This window comes from Anomaloglossus baeobatrachus, chromosome 7 (genome assembly GCF_048569485.1).
Source record: "Anomaloglossus baeobatrachus isolate aAnoBae1 chromosome 7, aAnoBae1.hap1, whole genome shotgun sequence".
Lineage (NCBI taxonomy): Eukaryota > Metazoa > Chordata > Amphibia > Anura > Aromobatidae > Anomaloglossus > Anomaloglossus baeobatrachus.
Window position 1 is genome coordinate 278377023 of NC_134359.1, and position 22687 is coordinate 278399709.

The 22687-nt window shown below is 49.8% G+C and overlaps 1 protein-coding gene across 1 annotated transcript in view; it reads right to left on the reverse strand.

Moving 5' to 3' along the window:
- The window catches only part of TRAP1 (TNF receptor associated protein 1), a 56356-nt gene that overhangs the window by 16738 nt on the left and 16931 nt on the right, over positions 1-22687 (reverse strand). The window contains 2 exon segments of the mRNA XM_075319781.1: positions 12105-12225; positions 12331-12486. Of these exon segments, the coding sequence (XP_075175896.1) occupies positions 12105-12225; positions 12331-12486 (277 nt within the window).

Genomic DNA, 22687 nt, shown 5'->3' on the forward strand with positions numbered 1-22687 from the left:
AGCCTGTCTCATTGTGGCAACAACTCCCTGAGACAAACCTGAGGCCGCTAGGATCCAGGACTCAATGGCCACACAGTCAGGTTCAGGGCCGCAGAATTCAGATGGAAAAACGGCCCTTGAGACAGCAGATCTGGACGGTCTGGTAGTGCCCACGGTTGGCCTACCGTGAGATGCCACAGATCCGGGTACCACGACCTTCTTGGCCAATTTGGAGCGACGAGTATGGCTCGCTGGCAGTCGGACTTGATTTTCCGGAGAACTCTGGGTAACAATGCTAGAGGTGGGAACACATAGGGGAGTCGGAACTGCGACCAATCCTGAACCAAGGCGTCTGCCGCCCGCGCTCGGTGATCGTGAGACCGTGCCATGAAAACTGGGACCTTGTTGTTGTGCCGTGACGCCATCAGATCGACGTCCGGCGACCCCCAGCGGTAACAGATCTGTTGAAACACGTCCGGGTGAAGGGACCATTCTCCTGCGTCCATGCCCTGGCGACTGAGAAAGTCCGCTTCCCAGTTTTCCACGCCTGGGATGTGAACTGCAGATATGGTGGACGCTCTGCTTTCCACCCACGTCAAAATCCGCTGGACTTCTTGAAAAGCTTGGCGACTGCGTGTTCCCCCTTGGTGGTTGATGTACGCCACCGCCGTGGAATTGTCCGACTGAATCCGAATCTGCTTGCCTTCCAGCCATTGTTGGAAGGCTCGCAGGGCAAGATAGATTGCTCTGATTTCCAGAACATTGATCTGCAAGGTGGACTCTTCCTGAGTCCACGTCCCCTGAGCCCTGTGGTGGAGAAACACCGCTCCCCACCCTGATAGGCTCGCATCTGTCGTGACCACTGCCCAGGACAGGGGAAGGAACGACTTTCCCTGTGACAATGAGTTGGGGAGAAGCCACCAACGTAGAGAGTCCTTGGCAGTCTGAGAGAGGGAGACAGTCCTGTCGAGGGACGTCGATTTCCCATCCCATTGGCGCAGAATGTCCCATTGGAGAGGGCGCAGATGAAACTGCGCGAACGGGACTGCCTCCATTGCTGCTACCATCTTTCCTAGGAAATGCATGAGGCGCCTCAGTGAGTGCGACTGGCTCTGAAGGAGAGATTGCACTCCAGTCCGTAGCGAGCACTGCTTGTCCAGTGGAAGCCTCACTATCGCTGATAGAGTATGAAACTCCATGCCAAGATAAGTCAGAGATTGGGTCGGGGTTAGATGAGACTTTGGAAAGTTGATAATCCACCCGAAAGTCTGGAGGGTGTCTAGCGCCACCTTCAGACTGTGTTGGCATGCTTCTTGAGAGGATGCCTTTATAAGCAGGTCGTCTAGATACGGGATGACCGAGTGACCCTGCGAGTGCAGAACAGCTACTACTGCTGCCATGACTTTGGTGAAGACCCGGGGGGCTGTTGCCAGACCGAAGGGTAACGCTACGAACTGTAGGTGCTCGTCGTGTATGACGAAACGTAGGAAACGCTGATGCTCTGGTGCAATCGGCACGTGGAGATACGCATCTTTGATGTCTATTGATGCTAGAAAATCTCCCTGAGACATTGAGGCTATGACGGAGCGTAGGGATTCCATCCGGAACCTCCTGACTTTTACGTGTCTGTTGAGCAACTTCAGATCCAGGACGGGACGATACGATCCGTCCTTTTTTGGGACCACAAACAGATTGGAGTAAAAACCGTGACCCTGTTCCTGAAGAGGGACGGAGGTCACCACTCCTTCCGCCTTTAGAGCGGCCACCGCCTGCAACAGAGCATCGGCTCGGTCTGGTGGTGGAGAAGTTCGGAAGAAACGAGTTGGCGGACGAGAACTGAACTCTATCCTGTACCCGTGAGATAGAATATCTCTCACCCAACGGTCCTTGACGCTTGCTAGCCAAATGTCGCCAAAGTGGGACAGCCTCCCACCGACCGCGGGTGTGGGCATCGGAGACCGCAAGTCAGGAGGACGTCGTTTTGGCAACGGTTCCTCCGGCTGGTCTTTTTGGGCGTGACTGAGACCTCCAAGAATTTGAACGTCTCTGGTCCTTTTGAGTCTTTTTTGACGAGGCGAATTGGGACCTGCCCTGTCCTCGAAAGGACCGATAACCAGACTGACCCCTCCTCTGTTGGGGCTTGTTTTGTCTGTGTTGTGGCAAGGAAGAGTCCTTACCCTTGGAGTGTTTGATGATTTCATCCAAACGCTCTCCAAACAATCGGTCACGAGAAAAAGGCAAATTGGTTAAGCACTTCTTGGAATGAGAATCTGCTTTCCAATGTCTCAACCACAGAGCCCTACGCAAAACAACTGAGTTGGCTGACGCCACTGCCGTGCGGCTTGTAGCGTCCAGAACAGCATTAATCGCGTACGACGCGAATGCCGCCATTTGCGAGGTCAATGGTGCTACCTGCGGGGCAAATGCACGTGTGACTGAGTCGACTCGCGCAAGCCCGGCCGTGATAGCTTGGAGTGCCCATACGGCCGCAAAAGAAGGCGCTAATGACGCTCCAATCGCTTCATAGATGGATTTCAGCCAGAGCTCCATCTGCCTGTCAGTGGCATCTTTAAGTGCCGCTCCATCTTCAACAGCAACCAAGGATCTAGCTGCAAGCCTGGAAATTGGAGGATCCACTTTTGGACACTGGGTCCAACCCTTGACCACTTCAGAGGGAAAAGGGTAGCGTGTATCTTTAAGTCGTTTAGGAAAACGCCTTTCAGGATAAGCGTGGGGTTTCTGGATTGCGTCTCTGAAGTCAGCGTGGTCCAGAAAAGTGCTTAATGTACGCTTAGGGTATCTGAAATGGATTCTCTCGTGCTGCGAAGCTGACTCCTCTACAGGAGGAGCTGGTGGGGAAATATTCAACATCTTATTGATGTTAAATATAAGATCATTAACTATGGCGTCACCATCTGGTGTATCTAGATTGAGAGCGGTCCCAGGATCAGAATCCTGATCAGTTACGTCCGCCTCATCACCCATAGATTCATCCCGCTGGGATCCAGACCATTGAGATGAATGTGAAGGCCCGTCATAACGAGCCCGCTTAGGCTGCCCGGGGCCATCGTCCGAGTCAGAGTCTTCACCCTGAGGTGTAGATGCCCGTCCCGGAGCTAGGAGCTGAGGGGGACCAGGGGGCAATACATGCACAGTGTCCGTGGTCTGAAGTACAGGCCTAGCTCGCAATGTGTCAAGAATTTGTGACATAGTGAGAGACATTCTGTCAGCAAAAGCTGCAAACTCAGTTCCTGTCACCTGGACAGCATTCACAGGTGGTACACCCTGGGACACGTCCAGCAGAGGTCCCGACTGTGCAAGCGCCGCAGGGGCCGAGCACTGCACACAATGGGGGTCCGTGGAGCCTGCCGGTAGAAAAGTCCCACATGCGGTGCAGGAAGCATACAATGTCTGTGCCTTGGCACCCTTGCGTTTTACGGGCGACATGCTGCTGGCTCTCTGCATGTGAGAGAGTCTATAGCCAAAGGGCGACCAGCGCTATGTAATACCAAGTATTTGTAGCAACAAAATACTAAGAATACTACGAGCACAAGAGGGGGTGAGCCCTGAGGGCTGCTTACCGCCCGCTGAACAGCGGGTAAGAGGCTGCAGAATGCCTTGTCTGGGTCTCCCCGGCTCCCCTCTGCAGCTCAGCGTGTCAGCAAGAATGGCTGCCGGCTAATGTGGAGAGGGGCGGTCCGTGGGAGTTCCCAAACAAAAGTGCGGGAACAGTGTCCCCTCTGTGCTGACTGTGAGGGCTGGAGTATGTAAAAACGACTCCAGCCCTCAGCGCTGATGCACTGGCCAGCGTCCCGCCCCTCTCCTGACTGGCAGGTCTGGGGGCGGGAACGAACGAAAGCAGGCCGCAAAAGCCGGGGACTCGAGTTATCAGCGCGGCCGCCGTAAAAGCGCGGGCCGCGCTGAAGTCCCCGGCGCACTACAAGTGCCAGCCGCGCCGCTGTTCCAGCGGCCGGCGCGACCGAGTCCTAGACGTGGGCAGCGTCCCGCCCCTCTCCTGACTGGCAGGTCTGGGGGCGGGAACGAACGGAAGCAGGCCGCAAAAGCCGGGGACTGTAGTTATCAGCGCGGCCGCCGCAAAAGCGCAGGCCGCGCTGAAGTCCCCGGCGCACTACAAGTGCCAGCCGTGCCGCAGTCCCAGCGGCCGGCGCGGCCGATTCCCATAAGTGTGCCTGCTTCAGCTAAGCTGAATGAGGCCATGGCACAGGCGCCGCAGCGCTGATGTCCCCCGGCGCACTACAACACCCAGCATGCTGCGGTGTGAGCGCCAAATGCACGGGGACACAGAGTACCTTAAGGAAGCAGGGCCATGTCCCTGATGTACTCCGCTCCATCCAGCATCTTCTCCAGGGGCTGTAGATGGAGCACGGTCTCAGTGCCTGGAGACCGGTAAATCCCACTTCACCCAGAGCCCTGTAAAAAGGGATGGGGAAGGAATCAGCATGTGGGCTCCTGCCGCCGTACCCGCAATGGGTACCTCAACCTTACAAACACCTCCGACATAAGTGGGGTGAGAAGGGAGCATGCTGGGAGTCTGTATAGACCCTCTTTTCTTCCATCCGACATAGTCAGCAGCTGCTGCTGACTAAAAACAATGGAGCTATGCGTGCGTGTCTGACCTCCTTGCGCACAAAGCTAAAACTGAGGAATCCGTACTCCTACGGGAGGGTGTATAGCCAGAAGGGGAGGGGCCTTACACTTTTAAGTGTAGTTCTTTGTGCGGCCTCCAGAGGCAGTAGCTATACACCCACTGTCTGGGTCTCCCAATTAGGAGCGAAAAAGAAAACATGGCCGAAAGGGGCGGAGCTGTGTTCACATTCAGAAAAAAAAAAAAAAACTACATATAACTGAATAGGATAACTGAAGTGAGCACTAATATATATATATGAGTGCAAGCCAAAAATACATACTATATATATAAGAATAAGGCTGCACATCAAACTTGGATAATGGTATAATGCCTCAAGCATATGGAAAAATATTGGAATATACAATGAAAAATGCTACTTGCTAATTTGAACATGTGAATAATGAATTGCATACCTGCCATGAATATTAGGAAAAAGGAGATATTTAGCAATCGCATTGATCAATGTAACTGAGCCCCAAGGCCTCGTCAAGGCATATCTCTATATTGGGGTCCCTAGCTCTATGACCCTAACTGTGTGTCATCTCATTGCAATTAAAAACTGCTATGGGTGGAGAGGGGTAACTAAGGACTTTCTTATATAGGAGATGGAAAAAACATGGCCGAAAGGGGCGGAGCTGTGTTCACATTCAGAAAAAAAAACTACATATAACTGAATAGGATAACTGAAGTGAGCACTAATATATATATATGAGTGCAAGCCAAAAATACATACTATATATATAAGAATAAGGCTGCACATCAAACTTGGATAATGGTATAATGCCTCAAGCATATGGAAAAATATTGGAATATACAATGAAAAATGCTACTTGCTAATTTGAACATGTGAATAATGAATTGCATACCTGCCATGAATATTAGGAAAAAGGAGATATTTAGCAATCGCATTGATCAATGTAACTGAGCCCCAAGGCCTCGTCAAGGCATATCTCTATATTGGGGTCCCTAGCTCTATGACCCTAACTGTGTGTCATCTCATTGCAATTAAAAACTGCTATGGGTGGAGAGGGGTAACTAAGGACTTTCTTATATAGGAGATGGAAAAAACATGGCCGAAAGGGGCGGAGCTGTGTTCACATTCAGAAAAAAAAAACTACATATAACTGAATAGGATAACTGAAGTGAGCACTAATATATATATATGAGTGCAAGCCAAAAATACATACTATATATATAAGAATAAGGCTGCACATCAAACTTGGATAATGGTATAATGCCTCAAGCATATGGAAAAATATTGGAATATACAATGAAAAATGCTACTTGCTAATTTGAACATGTGAATAATGAATTGCATACCTGCCATGAATATTAGGAAAAAGGAGATATTTAGCAATCGCATTGATCAATGTAACTGAGCCCCAAGGCCTCGTCAAGGCATATCTCTATATTGGGGTCCCTAGCTCTATGACCCTAACTGTGTGTCATCTCATTGCAATTAAAAACTGCTATGGGTGGAGAGGGGTAACTAAGGACTTTCTTATATAGGAGATGGAAAAAACATGGCCGAAAGGGGCGGAGCTGTGCTCACATTCAGAAAAAAAAAACTACATATAACTGAATAGGATAACTGAAGTGAGCACTAATATATATATATGAGTGCAAGCCAAAAATACATACTATATATATAAGAATAAGGCTGCACATCAAACTTGGATAATGGTATAATGCCTCAAGCATATGGAAAAATATTGGAATATACAATGAAAAATGCTACTTGCTAATTTGAACATGTGAATAATGAATTGCATACCTGCCATGAATATTAGGAAAAAGGAGATATTTAGCAATCGCATTGATCAATGTAACTGAGCCCCAAGGCCTCGTCAAGGCATATCTCTATATTGGGGTCCCTAGCTCTATGACCCTAACTGTGTGTCATCTCATTGCAATTAAAAACTGCTATGGGTGGAGAGGGGTAACTAAGGACTTTCTTATATAGGAGATGGAAAAAACATGGCCGAAAGGGGCGGCGCTGTGTTCACATTCAGAAAAAAAACTACATATAACTGAATAGGATAACTGAAGTGAGCACTAATATATATATATATATGAGTGCAAGCCAAAAATACATACTATATATATAAGAATAAGGCTGCACATCAAACTTGGATAATGGTATAATGCCTCAAGCATATGGAAAAATATTGGAATATACAATGAAAAATGCTACTTGCTAATTTGAACATGTGAATAATGAATTGCATACCTGCCATGAATATTAGGAAAAAGGAGATATTTAGCAATCGCATTGATCAATGTAACTGAGCCCCAAGGCCTCGTCAAGGCATATCTCTATATTGGGGTCCCTAGCTCTATGACCCTAACTGTGTGTCATCTCATTGCAATTAAAAACTGCTATGGGTGGAGAGGGGTAACTAAGGACTTTCTTATATAGGAGATGGAAAAAACATGGCCGAAAGGGGCGGAGCTGTGTTCACATTCAGAAAAAGTAGGTATGCAGTTATGCAGGTATGCAATTCATTATTCACATGTTCAAATTAGCAAGTAGCATTTTTCATTGTATATTCCAATATTTTTCCATATGCTTGAGGCATTATACCATTATCCAAGTTTGATGTGCAGCCTTATTCTTATATATATAGTATGTATTTTTGGCTTGCACTCATATATATATATTAGTGCTCACTTCAGTTATCCTATTCAGTTATATGTAGTTTTTTTTTCTGAATGTGAACACAGCTCCGCCCCTTTCGGCCATGTTTTTTCCATCTCCTATATAAGAAAGTCCTTAGTTACCCCTCTCCACCCATAGCAGTTTTTAATTGCAATGAGATGACACACAGTTAGGGTCATAGAGCTAGGGACCCCAATATAGAGATATGCCTTGACGAGGCCTTGGGGCTCAGTTACATTGATCAATGCGATTGCTAAATATCTCCTTTTTCCTAATATTCATGGCAGGTATGCAATTCATTATTCACATGTTCAAATTAGCAAGTAGCATTTTTCATTGTATATTCCAATATTTTTCCATATGCTTGAGGCATTATACCATTATCCAAGTTTGATGTGCAGCCTTATTCTTATATATATAGTATGTATTTTTGGCTTGCACTCATATATATATATTAGTGCTCACTTCAGTTATCCTATTCAGTTATATGTAGTTTTTTTCTGAATGTGAACACAGCTCCGCCCCTTTCGGCCATGTTTTTTCCATCTCCTATATAAGAAAGTCCTTAGTTACCCCTCTCCACCCATAGCAGTTTTTAATTGCAATGAGATGACACACAGTTAGGGTCATAGAGCTAGGGACCCCAATATAGAGATATGCCTTGACGAGGCCTTGGGGGCTCAGTTACATTGATCAATGCGATTGCTAAATATCTCCTTTTTCCTAATATTCATGGCAGGTATGCAATTCATTATTCACATGTTCAAATTAGCAAGTAGCATTTTTCATTGTATATTCCAATATTTTTCCATATGCTTGAGGCATTATACCATTATCCAAGTTTGATGTGCAGCCTTATTCTTATATATATAGTATGTATTTTTGGCTTGCACTCATATATATATATTAGTGCTCACTTCAGTTATCCTATTCAGTTATATGTAGTTTTTTTTTCTGAATGTGAACACAGCTCCGCCCCTTTCGGCCATGTTTTTTCCATCTCCTATATAAGAAAGTCCTTAGTTACCCCTCTCCACCCATAGCAGTTTTTAATTGCAATGAGATGACACACAGTTAGGGTCATAGAGCTAGGGACCCCAATATAGAGATATGCCTTGACGAGGCCTTGGGGCTCAGTTACATTGATCAATGCGATTGCTAAATATCTCCTTTTTCCTAATATTCATGGCAGGTATGCAATTCATTATTCACATGTTCAAATTAGCAAGTAGCATTTTTCATTGTATATTCCAATATTTTTCCATATGCTTGAGGCATTATACCATTATCCAAGTTTGATGTGCAGCCTTATTCTTATATATATAGTATGTATTTTTGGCTTGCACTCATATATATATATTAGTGCTCACTTCAGTTATCCTATTCAGTTATATGTAGTTTTTTTTTTTTTTTCTGAATGTGAACACAGCTCCGCCCCTTTCGGCCATGTTTTTTCCATCTCCTATATAAGAAAGTCCTTAGTTACCCCTCTCCACCCATAGCAGTTTTTAATTGCAATGAGATGACACACAGTTAGGGTCATAGAGCTAGGGACCCCAATATAGAGATATGCCTTGACGAGGCCTTGGGGCTCAGTTACATTGATCAATGCGATTGCTAAATATCTCCTTTTTCCTAATATTCATGGCAGGTATGCAATTCATTATTCACATGTTCAAATTAGCAAGTAGCATTTTTCATTGTATATTCCAATATTTTTCCATATGCTTGAGGCATTATACCATTATCCAAGTTTGATGTGCAGCCTTATTCTTATATATATAGTATGTATTTTTGGCTTGCACTCATATATATATATTAGTGCTCACTTCAGTTATCCTATTCAGTTATATGTAGTTTTTTTTTCTGAATGTGAACACAGCTCCGCCCCTTTCGGCCATGTTTTTTCCATCTCCTATATAAGAAAGTCCTTAGTTACCCCTCTCCACCCATAGCAGTTTTTAATTGCAATGAGATGACACACAGTTAGGGTCATAGAGCTAGGGACCCCAATATAGAGATATGCCTTGACGAGGCCTTGGGGCTCAGTTACATTGATCAATGCGATTGCTAAATATCTCCTTTTTCCTAATATTCATGGCAGGTATGCAATTCATTATTCACATGTTCAAATTAGCAAGTAGCATTTTTCATTGTATATTCCAATATTTTTCCATATGCTTGAGGCATTATACCATTATCCAAGTTTGATGTGCAGCCTTATTCTTATATATATAGTATGTATTTTTGGCTTGCACTCATATATATATATTAGTGCTCACTTCAGTTATCCTATTCAGTTATATGTAGTTTTTTTTTCTGAATGTGAACACAGCTCCGCCCCTTTCGGCCATGTTTTTTCCATCTCCTATATAAGAAAGTCCTTAGTTACCCCTCTCCACCCATAGCAGTTTTTAATTGCAATGAGATGACACACAGTTAGGGTCATAGAGCTAGGGACCCCAATATAGAGATATGCCTTGACGAGGCCTTGGGGCTCAGTTACATTGATCAATGCGATTGCTAAATATCTCCTTTTTCCTAATATTCATGGCAGGTATGCAATTCATTATTCACATGTTCAAATTAGCAAGTAGCATTTTTCATTGTATATTCCAATATTTTTCCATATGCTTGAGGCATTATACCATTATCCAAGTTTGATGTGCAGCCTTATTCTTATATATATAGTATGTATTTTTGGCTTGCACTCATATATATATATTAGTGCTCACTTCAGTTATCCTATTCAGTTAGTGCAATATTGGTCGCAGTTCCGGCTCCCTTATGTGTTTCCACCTCTGGCACTCTTGCCCAGAGTGCTACGCAAGATCAGATCCGACTGCAGCCGCGTCATACTCGTCGCCCCAGACTGGCCAAGGAGGGCGTGGTATCCGGATCTGTGGCATCTCACGGTCGGCCAACCGTGGGCACTACCAGACCGACCAGACTTGCTGTCCCAAGGGCCGTTTTTCCATCGGAATTCTGCGGCCCTGAACCTGACTGTGTGGCCATTGAGTCCTGGATCCTAGCGTCTTCAGGATTATCCCAAGGGGTCGTTGACACCATGAGACAGGCTAGGAAGCCCACGTCCGCTAAGATCTACCACAGAACGTGGAGGATATTCTTATCCTGGTGCTCTGCTCAGGGAGTGTCTCCCTGGCCATTTGCATTGCCTACATTTCTTTCTTTCCTGCAATCTGGGTTAGAAAAAGGTTTGTCGCTCGGCTCCCTTAAAGGGCAAGTCTCGGCGCTATCCGTCTTTTTTCAGAAGCATCTAGCACGACTTTCTAAGGTACGCACGTTCCTGCAGGGGGTTTGTCATATCGTACCCCCGTACAAGCGGCCGTTAGATCCATGGGATCTGAACAGGGTGCTAGTTGCCCTCCAGAAGCCGCCCTTCGAGCCTCTGAGGGAGGTTTCACTTTCTAGACTATCACAGAAAGTGGCTTTTCTGGTAGCGATCACATCTCTTCGGAGAGTGTCTGAGCTAGCAGCGCTGTCATCCAAGGCTCCCTTCCTGGTCTTCCACCAGGACAAGGTAGTGCTGCGACCCATTCAGGAGTTTCTCCCGAAGGTGGTATCCTCTTTTCATCTTAATCAGGATATCTCTTTGCCTTCTTTTTGTCCTCATGCAGTTCATCGGTATGAGAAGGATTTACATTTGTTAGATCTGGTGAGAGCACTCAGAATCTACATTTCCCGCACGGCGCCCCTGCGCCGTTCGGATGCACTCTTTGTCCTTGTCGCTGGTAAGCGCAAAGGGTCGCAGGCTTCTAAGGCCACCCTGGCTCGATGGATCAAAGAACCAATTCTTGAAGCCTACCGTTCTGCTGGGCTTCCGTTTCCATCAGGGCTGAAGGCCCATTCTACCAGAGCCGTGGGTGCGTCCTGGGCATTACGACACCAGGCTACGGCTCAACAGGTGTGCCAGGCAGCTACCTGGTCGAGTCTGCACACTTTCACCAAACATTATCAGGTGCATACCTATGCTTCGGCGGACGCCAGCCTAGGTAGAAGAGTCCTGCAGGCGGCAGTTGCCTCCCCGTAGGGGAGGGCTGTCTTCGCAGCTCTAACATGAGGTATTCTGTACCCACCCAGGGACAGCTTTTGGACGTCCCAATCGTCTGGGTCTCCCAATGGAGCGCCGAAGAAGAAGGGAATTTTGTTACTTACCGTAAATTCCTTTTCTTCTAGCTCCTATTGGGAGACCCAGCACCCGCCCTGTTGTCCTTCGGGATTTTTGGTTGTTTTTCGGGTACACATGTTGTTCATGTTGAATGGTTTTCAGTTCTCCGACGTTACTTCGGAGTGAATTTGTTTAAACCAGTTATTGGCTTTCCTCCTTCTTGCTTTTGCACTAAAACTGGTGAGCCAGTGATCCCACTGGGGGTGTATAGCCAGAAGGGGAGGGGCCTTACACTTTTTAGTGTAATTGCTTTGTGTGGCCTCCGGAGGCAGTGCTATACACCCAATCGTCTGGGTCTCCCAATAGGAGCTAGAAGAAAAGGAATTTACGGTAAGTAACAAAATTCCCTTCTTTAGCGCCAATTACATGCATTTAAGAAAAAAAAATATGTAGCAAAATGTGGAAAACTCATTTAAGGCCAGTTTTACACAACGGTCAGAGTGTGTGTGGAGAGGCCACGGGTTTCCTGATCCAAATCCAATAGACTCATGTATGTTTTTGTCAGGGTTAGGAGACCAGCGGCCGCTCCGAACAGCGTGGTCCATACACACTCTGCACATTTATGGGAGAAAACTGTCTAAGGTGAACCACGGATGTGCTGACGCTAGGACTGTGTATGAAGTGCTCACCTCGGAGGAAGCGCAGCCATTTGGGCAGGATGTCCGTGGCCTTGGTCTGGATGAGGACCTTGCGGCTGTACAGTGACATGCTGGACCCCAGCTCCCGGCTTACGTCAAACATGGAAGGTTTCTGAGTAAAAGATCACATAGTATTCACGATACCAAGCAGCAGCCGACCGCACTACTACCATCAATACACCAAGCCCGTACCACAGGCACCGTGGCTTCTGCTTACCATCTCTGGCACGTAGAAGATGCTCCGGATATTCAGAGGGGCGTCTGCCTTGTAGTGAAGCACGTAGCGCGGTTTATCATAAGCCTGGGCAATAAATCGGTAGAACTCCTCGTGTTGCCATTCTCCGATCTCTTTGGGGTCCATCATCCAGAGAGCCTGTGTCAAGGGAGAAATTTAGGTAAGACTGCTAATGGGAGTCTTTGTTCAGGGCAAATCCAGAGGTACGGGCCAAATTAGCTATCTGTACAGATATTAATGAGACAATGATCACAACGAGACGTGTTTACTGTTTGAACCAGTATAGGCGACTGACTCGTGTATTAAAAAGACTCGTGATTATACCATACAACATTCGACTTCGACCTTGAAGCAAGAACAGGGAGTGATCATCCCACATATTACATCCCTTATTTCAGCTGTGAGAAAATCATAATTATAAAGAAGGGAATTTTGTTTACTTACCGTAAATTCCTTTTCTTCTAGCTCCTATTGGGAGACCCAGACAATTGGGTGTATAGCTTCTGCCTCCGGAGGCCACACAAAGTATTACACTTTAAAAAGTGTAACCCCTCCCCTCTGCTATACACCCTCCCGTGCATCACGGGCTCCTCAGTTTTGGTGCAAAAGCAGGAAGGAGGAAACTTATAAATTGGCCTAAGGTAAATTCAATCCGAAGGATGTTCGGAGAACTGAAACCATGGACCAAAAGAACAATTCAACATGAACAACATGTGTACACAAAAGAACAACAGCCCGAAGGGTACAGGGGCGGGTGCTGGGTCTCCCAATAGGAGCTAGAAGAAAAGGAATTTACGGTAAGTAAGCAAAATTCCCTTCTTCTTTGTCGCTCCATTGGGAGACCCAGACAATTGGGATGTCCAAAAGCAATCCCTGGGTGGGTAAAAGAATACCTCGATAAAGGAGCCGAAAAACGGCCCCCTCTTACAGGTGGGCAACTGCCGCCTGAAGGACTCGCCTACCTAGGCTGGCATCTGCCGAATCATCGGCCTGCACCTGATAGTGTTTCGTGAAAGTGTGCAGACTCGACCAGGTAGCCGCCTGACACACCTGCTGAGCCGTAGTCTGGTGTCGCAATGCTCAGGACACCGACGACTCTGGTAGAATGGGCCTTCAGTCCAGCAGGAATCGGAAGCCCAAAAGAACGGTATGCTTCAAAATCGGTTCCTTGATTCACCGAGCCAAGGTTGACTTGAAAACCTGAAATCCCTTACTCTGTTCCGCGATAAGGACAAGAGCGCATCAGACCGGCGCAGGGGCGCCGTGCGAGAAATGTAGAGCCGGAGTGCTCTCACCAGATCTAATAAATGCAAATCCTTTTCACATTGGTGAACTGGATGCGGACCCAAAGAGGGTAAGACGAAACGGGGATACCTTAGAGAGAAAGGCCGGGACCGGACGTAGAACCACCCTATCCTGGTGAAACACCAGGAAGGTGGCTTTGCATGACAGCTCTGCCAGCTGAGATACTCTTCTGAGTGATGTGACTGCCACTAGGAAGGCCACCCTTTGCGAAAGAAAGTGGGCAAGGCAAACGGCCAGGGAGTAAAACCCTGATCAGAGCACCAGGATAAGAAGCTCCTCCAAGTCCTGTGATAGATCTTGGCGGACGTTGGTTTCCTGGCCTGTCTCATGGTGGCAATGACATCTGGAGATATCCCTGATGACGCTAGGAGCCACCACACAGTGAGGATTAGAGCCGTAGAATTCCGAAGGAAATATGGCCCTTGAGGCAGCAAGTCAGGTCGGTCAGGGAGTGGCCACGGTTGACCCACCGTGAGGTGCCCCAGATCCGGGTACCACGATCACCTCGGCCAGTCTGGAGCAACGAGGATGGCGCGGCGACAGTCTGACCTCTGGGCAGTAGTGCCAGAGGAGGAAATACATAAGGCAGTCGAAGCTGCGACCAGTCGTGAACTAGCGCGTCTGCCGCCAGAGTTCTGTGATCCTTGGACCGAGCCATGAATGCCGGGACTTTGTTGTAGTGCTGAGACGCCATTAGATCGACGTCCGGCGTTCCCCAACGGCAACAGATCTCTAGAAACACGTGCGGATGAAGACCATTCCCCTGTGTCCATGTCCTGGCGACTGAGAAAAATCTGCTTCCCAGTTTTCTACGCCCGGGATGTGAACTGCGGAGAAGTTGGAGGCTGTGGCTTCCGCCCACAGCCGCATCTGCCGAACTGCTCGGAAGGCTTGACGACTGCGTGTGCCGCCCTGGTGGTTGATGTACACAACCGCCTTGGCGTTGTCCGACTGAATTCGGATCTGCCTGCCGTCCAGCTACCGCTGGAACACCTTTAGGGCTAAATCCACTGCCCTTATCCCCAGAACATTTAACCGAGGGGAGGACACTGTCGGAGTCCAGGTTCCCTGAGCCGAGTGGTGGAGGAAGACCGCTCCCCACCCTGACAGACTCGCGTCCGTCGTGACCCCAGCCCCGGCTGGGGGCCGGAAGGATTTTTCCTTCGCCCAGGAAGTGGAAAGAAGACACCACTGAAGAGAGGTTTTGCTGCAAGGGAAAGAGAGACGGTCTTGTCTAGGGACGTCGACCTCCTGTCCCATTAGCGGTGTCCGAAAGAATCGGACGCAGACGAAACTGCGCAAGGGAACTGCCTCCATTGCTGTCACCATCTTCCTGGGACGGTGCATGAGGCGCCTCAAGGGGTGACTGGGCCCGAAGGAGAGATTGCACCCCTGTCTGTAGTGAACGCTGACTATGCAGCGGAAGCTTCACTATCGCTGAGAGAGTATAAAACTCCATCCCGAGATAAGTCAGTGATTGGGCCGGTGTCAGCTTTGACTCTGGAATTTCGATGATCTACCTGAACCCCTGGAGAGTCTCCAGAGAAATGGTCAGGTTGTGTTGACATGCCACCCAGGAGGGTGTCTTGACTAGAGGATCGTGCAGGTAAGTGATCACCGAGTGGCCCTGTAGGACCGCCACCACTGCTGCCATGACCTTGGTGAAGACCCGTGGGGCTGTTGCCAGGCCGAATGGCAGTGCCACGAACTGAAGGTGTTCATCCCTGATGGCGAAACGCAGAAAGCGTTGAAGCTCGGGTGCGATCGGCACATGGAGATAAGCATCCTTGATGTCACCGCTCCCCTTCTGAAGAAACGAGTCGGAGGGCGAGAGCAGAGCTGTATCTTGTAACCGTGAGACAGAATGTCTCTCACCCATCGGTCTTGGACTGCGGCAAGGACGAGACTGTCTAGCAACTTCATCCAATTGCTCGCCAAACAAACGGTCGCCATAAAATGGCAAACCGGTTAAGAACTTCTTGGAAGCAGAGCCTGCCTTCCATTCACGTAGCCACATGGCCCTGCAGACTGCCACTGAATTGGTGGATGCTACAGCTGCACGGCTCGCAGAGTCCAGGAACGGCGTTCATGGCGTAAAACGAAAAGAAGGGAATTTTGTTTACTTACCGTAAATTCCTTTTCTTCTAGCTCCAATAGGAAGACCCAGACAATTGGGTGTATAGCTACTGCCTCCGGAGGCCACACAAAGCTTTACACTTAAAAAGTGTAAGGCCCCTCCCCTTCTGCCTATACACCCCCCGTGGGATCACGGGCTCCTCAGTTTTAGTGCCAAAGCAAGAAGGAGGAAAGCCAATAACTGGTTTAAGAACAAATTCAATCCGAAGGAACATCGGAGAACCGAAACCATTCAACATGAACAACATGTGTACCCGAAAAAACAAAAATCCCTAAGCAAACAGGGCGGGTGCTGGGTCTCCCAATTGGAGCTAGAAGAAAAGGAATTTACGGTAAGTAAACAAAATTCCCTTCTTCTTTGGCGCTCCATTGGGAGACCCAGACAATTGGGACGTCCAAAAGCAGTCCCTGGGTGGGTATAATAACCCCTCGTGATAGGACCGTAAAAACAGCCCTACCCTACAGGTGGGCAGTCGCCGCCTGAAGGACTTGTCTACCTAGGCTGGCGTCCGCCGAAGCGTAGGTATGCACTTGATAGTGTTTGGTAAAAGTGTGCAGACTCGACCAGGTAGCCGCCTGGCACACCTGCTGAGCCGTAGCCTGGTGCCGTAATGCCCAGGACGCACCCACGGCTCTGGTAGAATGGGCCTTCAGCCCTGAGGGAACTGGAAGCCCAGCAGAACGGTAGGCTTCAAGAATTGGTTCCTTGATCCACCGAGCCAGGGTGGATTTGGAAGCTTGCGACCCTTTGCGCTGACCAGCGACAAGGACAAAGAGTGCATCCGAGCGGCGCAGGGGCGCCGTGCGGGAAATGTAGATCCTGAGCGCTCTCACGAGATCCAACAAATGCAAATCCTTTTCACATTGATGAACTGGATGAGGGCACAAGGAAGGCAAGGAGATATCCTGATTAAGATGAAACGGGGATACCACCTTAGGGAGAAACTCCGGAATCGGGCGCAGAACCACCTTGTCCTGGTGAATCACCGGGAAGGGAGATTTGCATGACAGCGCTGCTAGCTCGGACACTCTCCGGAGAGACGTGACCGCTACTAGAAAGGCCACATTCTGTGAAAGGCGAGAAAGGGAAACATCCCTCATAGGCTCGAAAGGCGGCTTCTGAAGAACAATTAGAACCCTGTTCAGATCCCAGGGCTCTAACGGCCGCTTGTAAGGAGGGACGATATGACAGACCCCTTGCAGGAACGTGCGTACCTGAGGAAGTCGTGCTAGGCGCTTCTGAAAAAATACAGAAAGCGCTGAGACTTGCCCCTTGAGGGAGCTGAGTGACAAACCTTTTTCCAACCCGGATTGCAGGAAGGAAAGAAAAGTAGGCAATCCAAATGGCCAGGGAGAGACTCCCTGAGCAGAGCACCAAGACAAGAATATTTTCCACGTCCTGTGGTATATCTTGGCGGAAGTAGGTTTTCTGGCCTGTCTCATGGTGGTAATGACCTCTTGAGACAATCCTGAACCCGCTAGGATCCAGGACTCAATGGCCACACAGTCAGGTTCAGGGCCGCAGAATTCTGATGGAAAAACGGCCCCTGAGACAGCAAGTCTGGTCGGTCTGGTAGTGCCCACGGTTGGCCTACCGCGAGGTGCCACAGATCCGGGTACCACGACCTCCTTGGCCAGTCTGGAGCGACGAGGATGGCGCGGCGGCAGTCGGACCTGATCTTGCGCAGCACTCTGGGCAACAGAGCCAGAGGTGGAAACACATAAGGAAGCCGGAACTGCGACCAATCTTGAACTAAGGCGTCTGCCGCCAGAGCTCGGTGATCGTGAGACCGTGCCATGAAAACTGGGACCTTGTTGTTGTGCCGAGACGCCATTAGGTCGACGTCCGGCATCCCCCAGCGGCGACAGATCTCCTGAAACACGTCCGGGTGAAGAGACCATTCCCCTGCGTCCATACCCTGGCGACTGAGGAAGTCTGCTTCCCAGTTGTCCACGCCTGGGATGTGAACTGCTGATATGGTGGAAGCCGTGTCTTCCACCCACGTCAGAATCCGCCGGACTTCCTGGAAGGCTTGCCGACTGCGAGTTCCTCCTTGGTGGTTGATGTATGCCACCGCTGTGGAGTTGTCCGACTGAATACGGATCTGCTTGCCTTCCAGCCACTGCTGGAAGGCTTGTAGGGCAAGATACACTGCTCTGATCTCCAGAACGTTGATCTGAAGGGTGGACTCTTGCTGAGTCCACGTACCTTGAGCCCTGTGGTGGAGAAAGACTGCTCCCCACCCTGACAGACTCGCATCTGTCGTCACCACCGCCCAGGATGGGGGTAGGAAGGATTTCCCTTTCGACAATGAGGTGGGAAGCAGCCACCATCGAAGAGAATCCTTGGCCGCCTGAGAGAGAGAGACGTTGCTGTCGAGGGACTTCGACCTCCCGTCCCATTGGCGGAGAATGTCCCATTGTAGTGGACGCAGATGAAACTGCGCGAAAGGGACTGCCTCTATTGCTGCCACCATCTTCCCTAGGAAGTGCATGAGGCGTCTCAAGGGGTGTGACTGGCCTTGAAGGAGAGATTGCACCCCTGACTGTAGTGAACGCTGTTTGACAAGCGGAAGCTTCACTATCGCTGAGAGAGTATGAAACTCCATGCCAAGATATGTTATCGACTGGGTCGGGGTTAGATTTGACTTGGAAAAGTTGATGATCCACCCGAAACCCTGGAGGGTCTCCAGCGCCACGTTCAGGCTGTGTTGGCATGCCTCTTGAGAAGGCGCCTTGACCAGCAGATCGTCTAAGTAAGGGATCACGGAGTGTCCCTGAGAGTGCAGGACTGCAACTACAGCTGCCATGACTTTGGTGAAGACCCGTGGGGCTGTCGCCAGTCCAAAAGGCAGGGCTACGAACTGAAGGTGTTCGTCTCCTATAACGAAGCGTAGAAAACGCTGATGCTCTGGAGCAATCGGTACGTGGAGATAAGCATCCTTGATGTCTATTGATGCTAGGAAATCTCCTTGAGACATTGCGGCGATGACGGATCGGAGGGATTCCATCCGGAACCGTCTGGTTCTCACGTGGTTGTTGAGAAGTTTTAGGTCCAGAACGGGACGGAAAGACCAGTCCTTTTTTGGTACCATAAACAGATTGGAGTAAAAACCGTGACCTTGCTCTTGAAGAGGAACAGGGATCACCACTCCTTCCGCCTTTAGAGTGCACACCGCATGCAGAAGAGCATCGGCTCGGTCGGGAGGCGGAGACGTTCTGAAGAATCGAGTTGGAGGACGAGAACTGAACTCTATCCTGTACCCGTGAGACAGAATGTCTCGCACCCAACGGTCTTGGACCTGTGGCAGCCAAATGTCGCCAAAGCGGGAGAGCCTGCCACCGACCGAGGATGCGGAGGGAGGCGGCCGGAAGTCATGAGGAAGCCGCCTTGGTAGCGGGTCTTCCGGCTGTCTTTTTTGGGCGTGACTGAGCCCGCCAAGAATCCGAACTCCTCTGATCCTTTTGAGTCCTTTTGGACGAGGAGAATTGGGACCTGCCCGAGCCTCGAAAGGACCGAAACCCCGACTGTCCCCTCCTCTGTTGGGGTTTGTTTTGTCTGGGCTGAGGTAAGGCTGAATCCTTACCCTTGGACTGTTTAATGATTTCATCCAAACGCTCACCAAACAGCCGGTCACCAGAAAATGGCAAACTGGTTAAACATTTTTTGGAAGCAGAATCTGCTTTCCATTCCCTTAACCACAAGGCTCTGCTTAAAACCACGGAGTTGGCGGATGCCACTGCCGTACAGCTCGTAGAGTCCAGGACAGCATTAATCGCGTAAGACGCAAATGCAGACATTTGAGAGGTTAAGGATGCCACCTGCGGCACAGATGTACGTGTGACCGTGTCAATCTGTGCAAGACCAGCTGAAATAGCTTGGAGTGCCCATACGGCTGCGAATGCAGGAGCAAACGACGCGCCGATAGCTTCATAGATGGATTTCAACCAGAGCTCCATCTGTCTGTCAGTGGCATCTTTAAGTGCAGCCCCATCTTCCACTGCAACTATGGATCTAGCCGCAAGCCTGGAGATAGGGGGATCCACCTTGGGACACTGGGTCCAGCTCTTGACCACGTCAGGAGGAAAGGGATAACGTGTATCCTTAAGCCGTTTGGAGAAACGCTTATCTGGATAAGCGTGGTGTTTCTGGACTGACTCTCTAAAGTCAGAATGGTCCAGAAAAGTACTTAATTTACGCTTGGGATACCTGAAATGGAATTTCTCCTGCTGTGAAGCTGACTCCTCCACTGGAGGAGCTGGGGGAGAAATATCCAACATTTTATTGATGGACGCGATAAGATCGTTCACTATGGCGTCACCATCAGGAGTATCCAGATTGAGAGCGGTCTCAGGATCAGAATCCTGATCAGCTACCTCCGGCTCATCACACAGAGAATCCTCCTGCTGAGACCCTGACCAGTGAGATGATGTAGAGGGCCGCTCATAGCGAGCTCGCTTAGGCCGTCTGGGACTGTCGTCCGTGTCAGAGCCATCACCCTGGGATGCATGTGACACCCCCGGAGCCCGGAGCTGTTCCAACTGAGGGGGACCAGGGAGCAATGAATCAACAGTGCCCATGGTCTGAGTTACTGGTCTAGACTGCAAAGTTTCTAGAATCTGAGACATAGTCACAGACAATCTATCCGCAAAAATTGCAAACTCTGTCCCCGTCACCTGGACAGTATTCACAGGTGGATCTCTCTGGGACACCTCCAGCAGAGGCCCCGGCCGAGCAGGGGGCACAGGGGCCGAACACTGCACACAATGGGGGTCAGTGGAACCTGCCGGTAGAACAGCCTCACATGCGGTACAAGCAGCATAGAAAGCCTGTGCCTTGGCACCCTTGTTTTTTGCGGACGACATGCTGTATGCTCCACAGAGCAATCCAGGAGGGTATATAGCCAAGAATCACCAGCGACCGTTTAGTGCAATGTATAGCGTGCAAGCATAAAAATACAATTGAACACTTCGTCACTAGTGGGGTCAGCACCGGAGGTGCCGCTTACCGCCCGCTAAAAGCGGGTGTGTAGTCGCCAGAATCCCGTGCCTGGGTCTCCCAGAACTTGTCTCCCCTTTCCAGCTCAGCCTGCACACAGGAATGGCTGCCGGCGTTCTGTGAAGAGGGGCGGACCGTGGGCGTGCCTCAGACAAAGTGCGGGAAACTGGCTTCCCACTGTGCTCAATGTGAGGGCTGGAGTATGTAAAGCAGATTCCAGCCCTCGGCGCTGACGTTCTGTACAGCGTCCCGCCCTTCCCCTGACTGGCAGGCCTGGGGGCGGGAACGAAACGGAACTAGGCCGCAAAAGCCGGGGACTCTAGTAAAAAGCGCGGCCGACAAATATGCACGGCCAGCGCGGAAGTCCCCGGCGCACCACAAGTCCCAGCCGCGTCGCAGTAAAAACTGCCAGCAGGGGCCGGCGCGGCAGTTCCCAACACACTAACTCCCTTAGCAAGCTGTGGAAGTGTGGCACAAGCGCGCAGCTCTATTGTCCCCGGCGCACTAACACACCCAGCAATGCTGCAGTGTGTGCGCGGTCTGTACGGGGACACAGAGTACCTTGGCGTAGCAGGGCCCTGTCCCTGACGATACTCCGCTCCATATCCAGCAGATTCCCCAGGGGCTGTGGACGGAGCACGGTCTCTGTGCCTGGAGACCGGTAAATCCCACTTCACCCAGAGCCCTAAGGGGGATGGGGAAGGATGCAGCATGTGGGCTCCAGCCTCTGTACCCGCAATGGGTACCTCAACCTTAACAAACACCGCCGACAAAAGTGGGGTGAGAAGGGAGCATGCTGGGGACCCTAGTATGGGTCCTCTTTTCTTCCATCCGACATAGTCAGCAGCTGCTGCTGACTAAACAGTGGAGCTATGCGTGGATGTCTGACCTCCTTCGCACAAAGCTTGAAAACTGAGGAGCCCGTGATCCCACGGGGGGTGTATAGGCAGAAGGGGAGGGGCCTTACACTTTTAAGTGTAATGCTTTGTGTGGCCTCCGGAGGCAGTAGCTATACACCCAATTGTCTGGGTCTCCCAATGGAGCGCCAAAGAAAACCTACGCCTGAGAAGTGAAGGACACAACCTGCGGGGCAGAGGTATGTGCAACCGCAATAATCTCAGCCGGAGAAGCTGAGATAGCTTGGAGTGCCCTCACGGCTGCGAAGGCTGGAGCAAAAGATGCGACTATGGCTTCATAGATGGATTTCATCATAAGCGTTATTTGCCTGTCAGTGGCATTCGTGAGAGATGGACATCTGCCCCTAATACTACGGATCTAGCCGCCAGCCTAGAGACTGGAGGATCCACCAATGACACTGAGCCCAACCGTTAAGCACGTCAGGGGGGGGAAGGGTAACGTGTGTCAATAAGGCGCTTAGTAAGCGCTTGTCCGTCAAGTTCTGTGCTACTGGACGGCCCCTCTGGAGTTAGAGTGATCGAAACACGCACTCCTGATGAAGTCGGGGGAAGGTTCCCAGCGGGCCCGCTTAGCCTATCATAGGCCGCGGTCCGTGATGGAGTTCTCACCGTGGGATCTGGGTGTTACCCCAGGATGTTGTACCCTCAGAGGGACCCGGGAGCGATGAACTCACAGCTCCCTGGCCCTGTGTTATCGGTCTGGACTGCAAGGCTTCCAGTATCTTAGCAGACCCCCTGTCCATAGACGGAGTCCTGTGATGTGAAAGCTATTCAGAGATTTGCTGATTTCATCATGCAAACTCTGTCGCTGTCATCTGTGCAGTGCCCGTAATATAGCCGCACAAGAGGTACCGGTTGTAAAATAAGCCAGTGCCTTGGCACCCTTACTCTTTAAGAGAAGACAACAGCATGTCGTCCGCAGAGTAATCAGTGAGGGTATACAGCCAAAAACAAATAATGCTGCCGAACAGTGAAATCATAT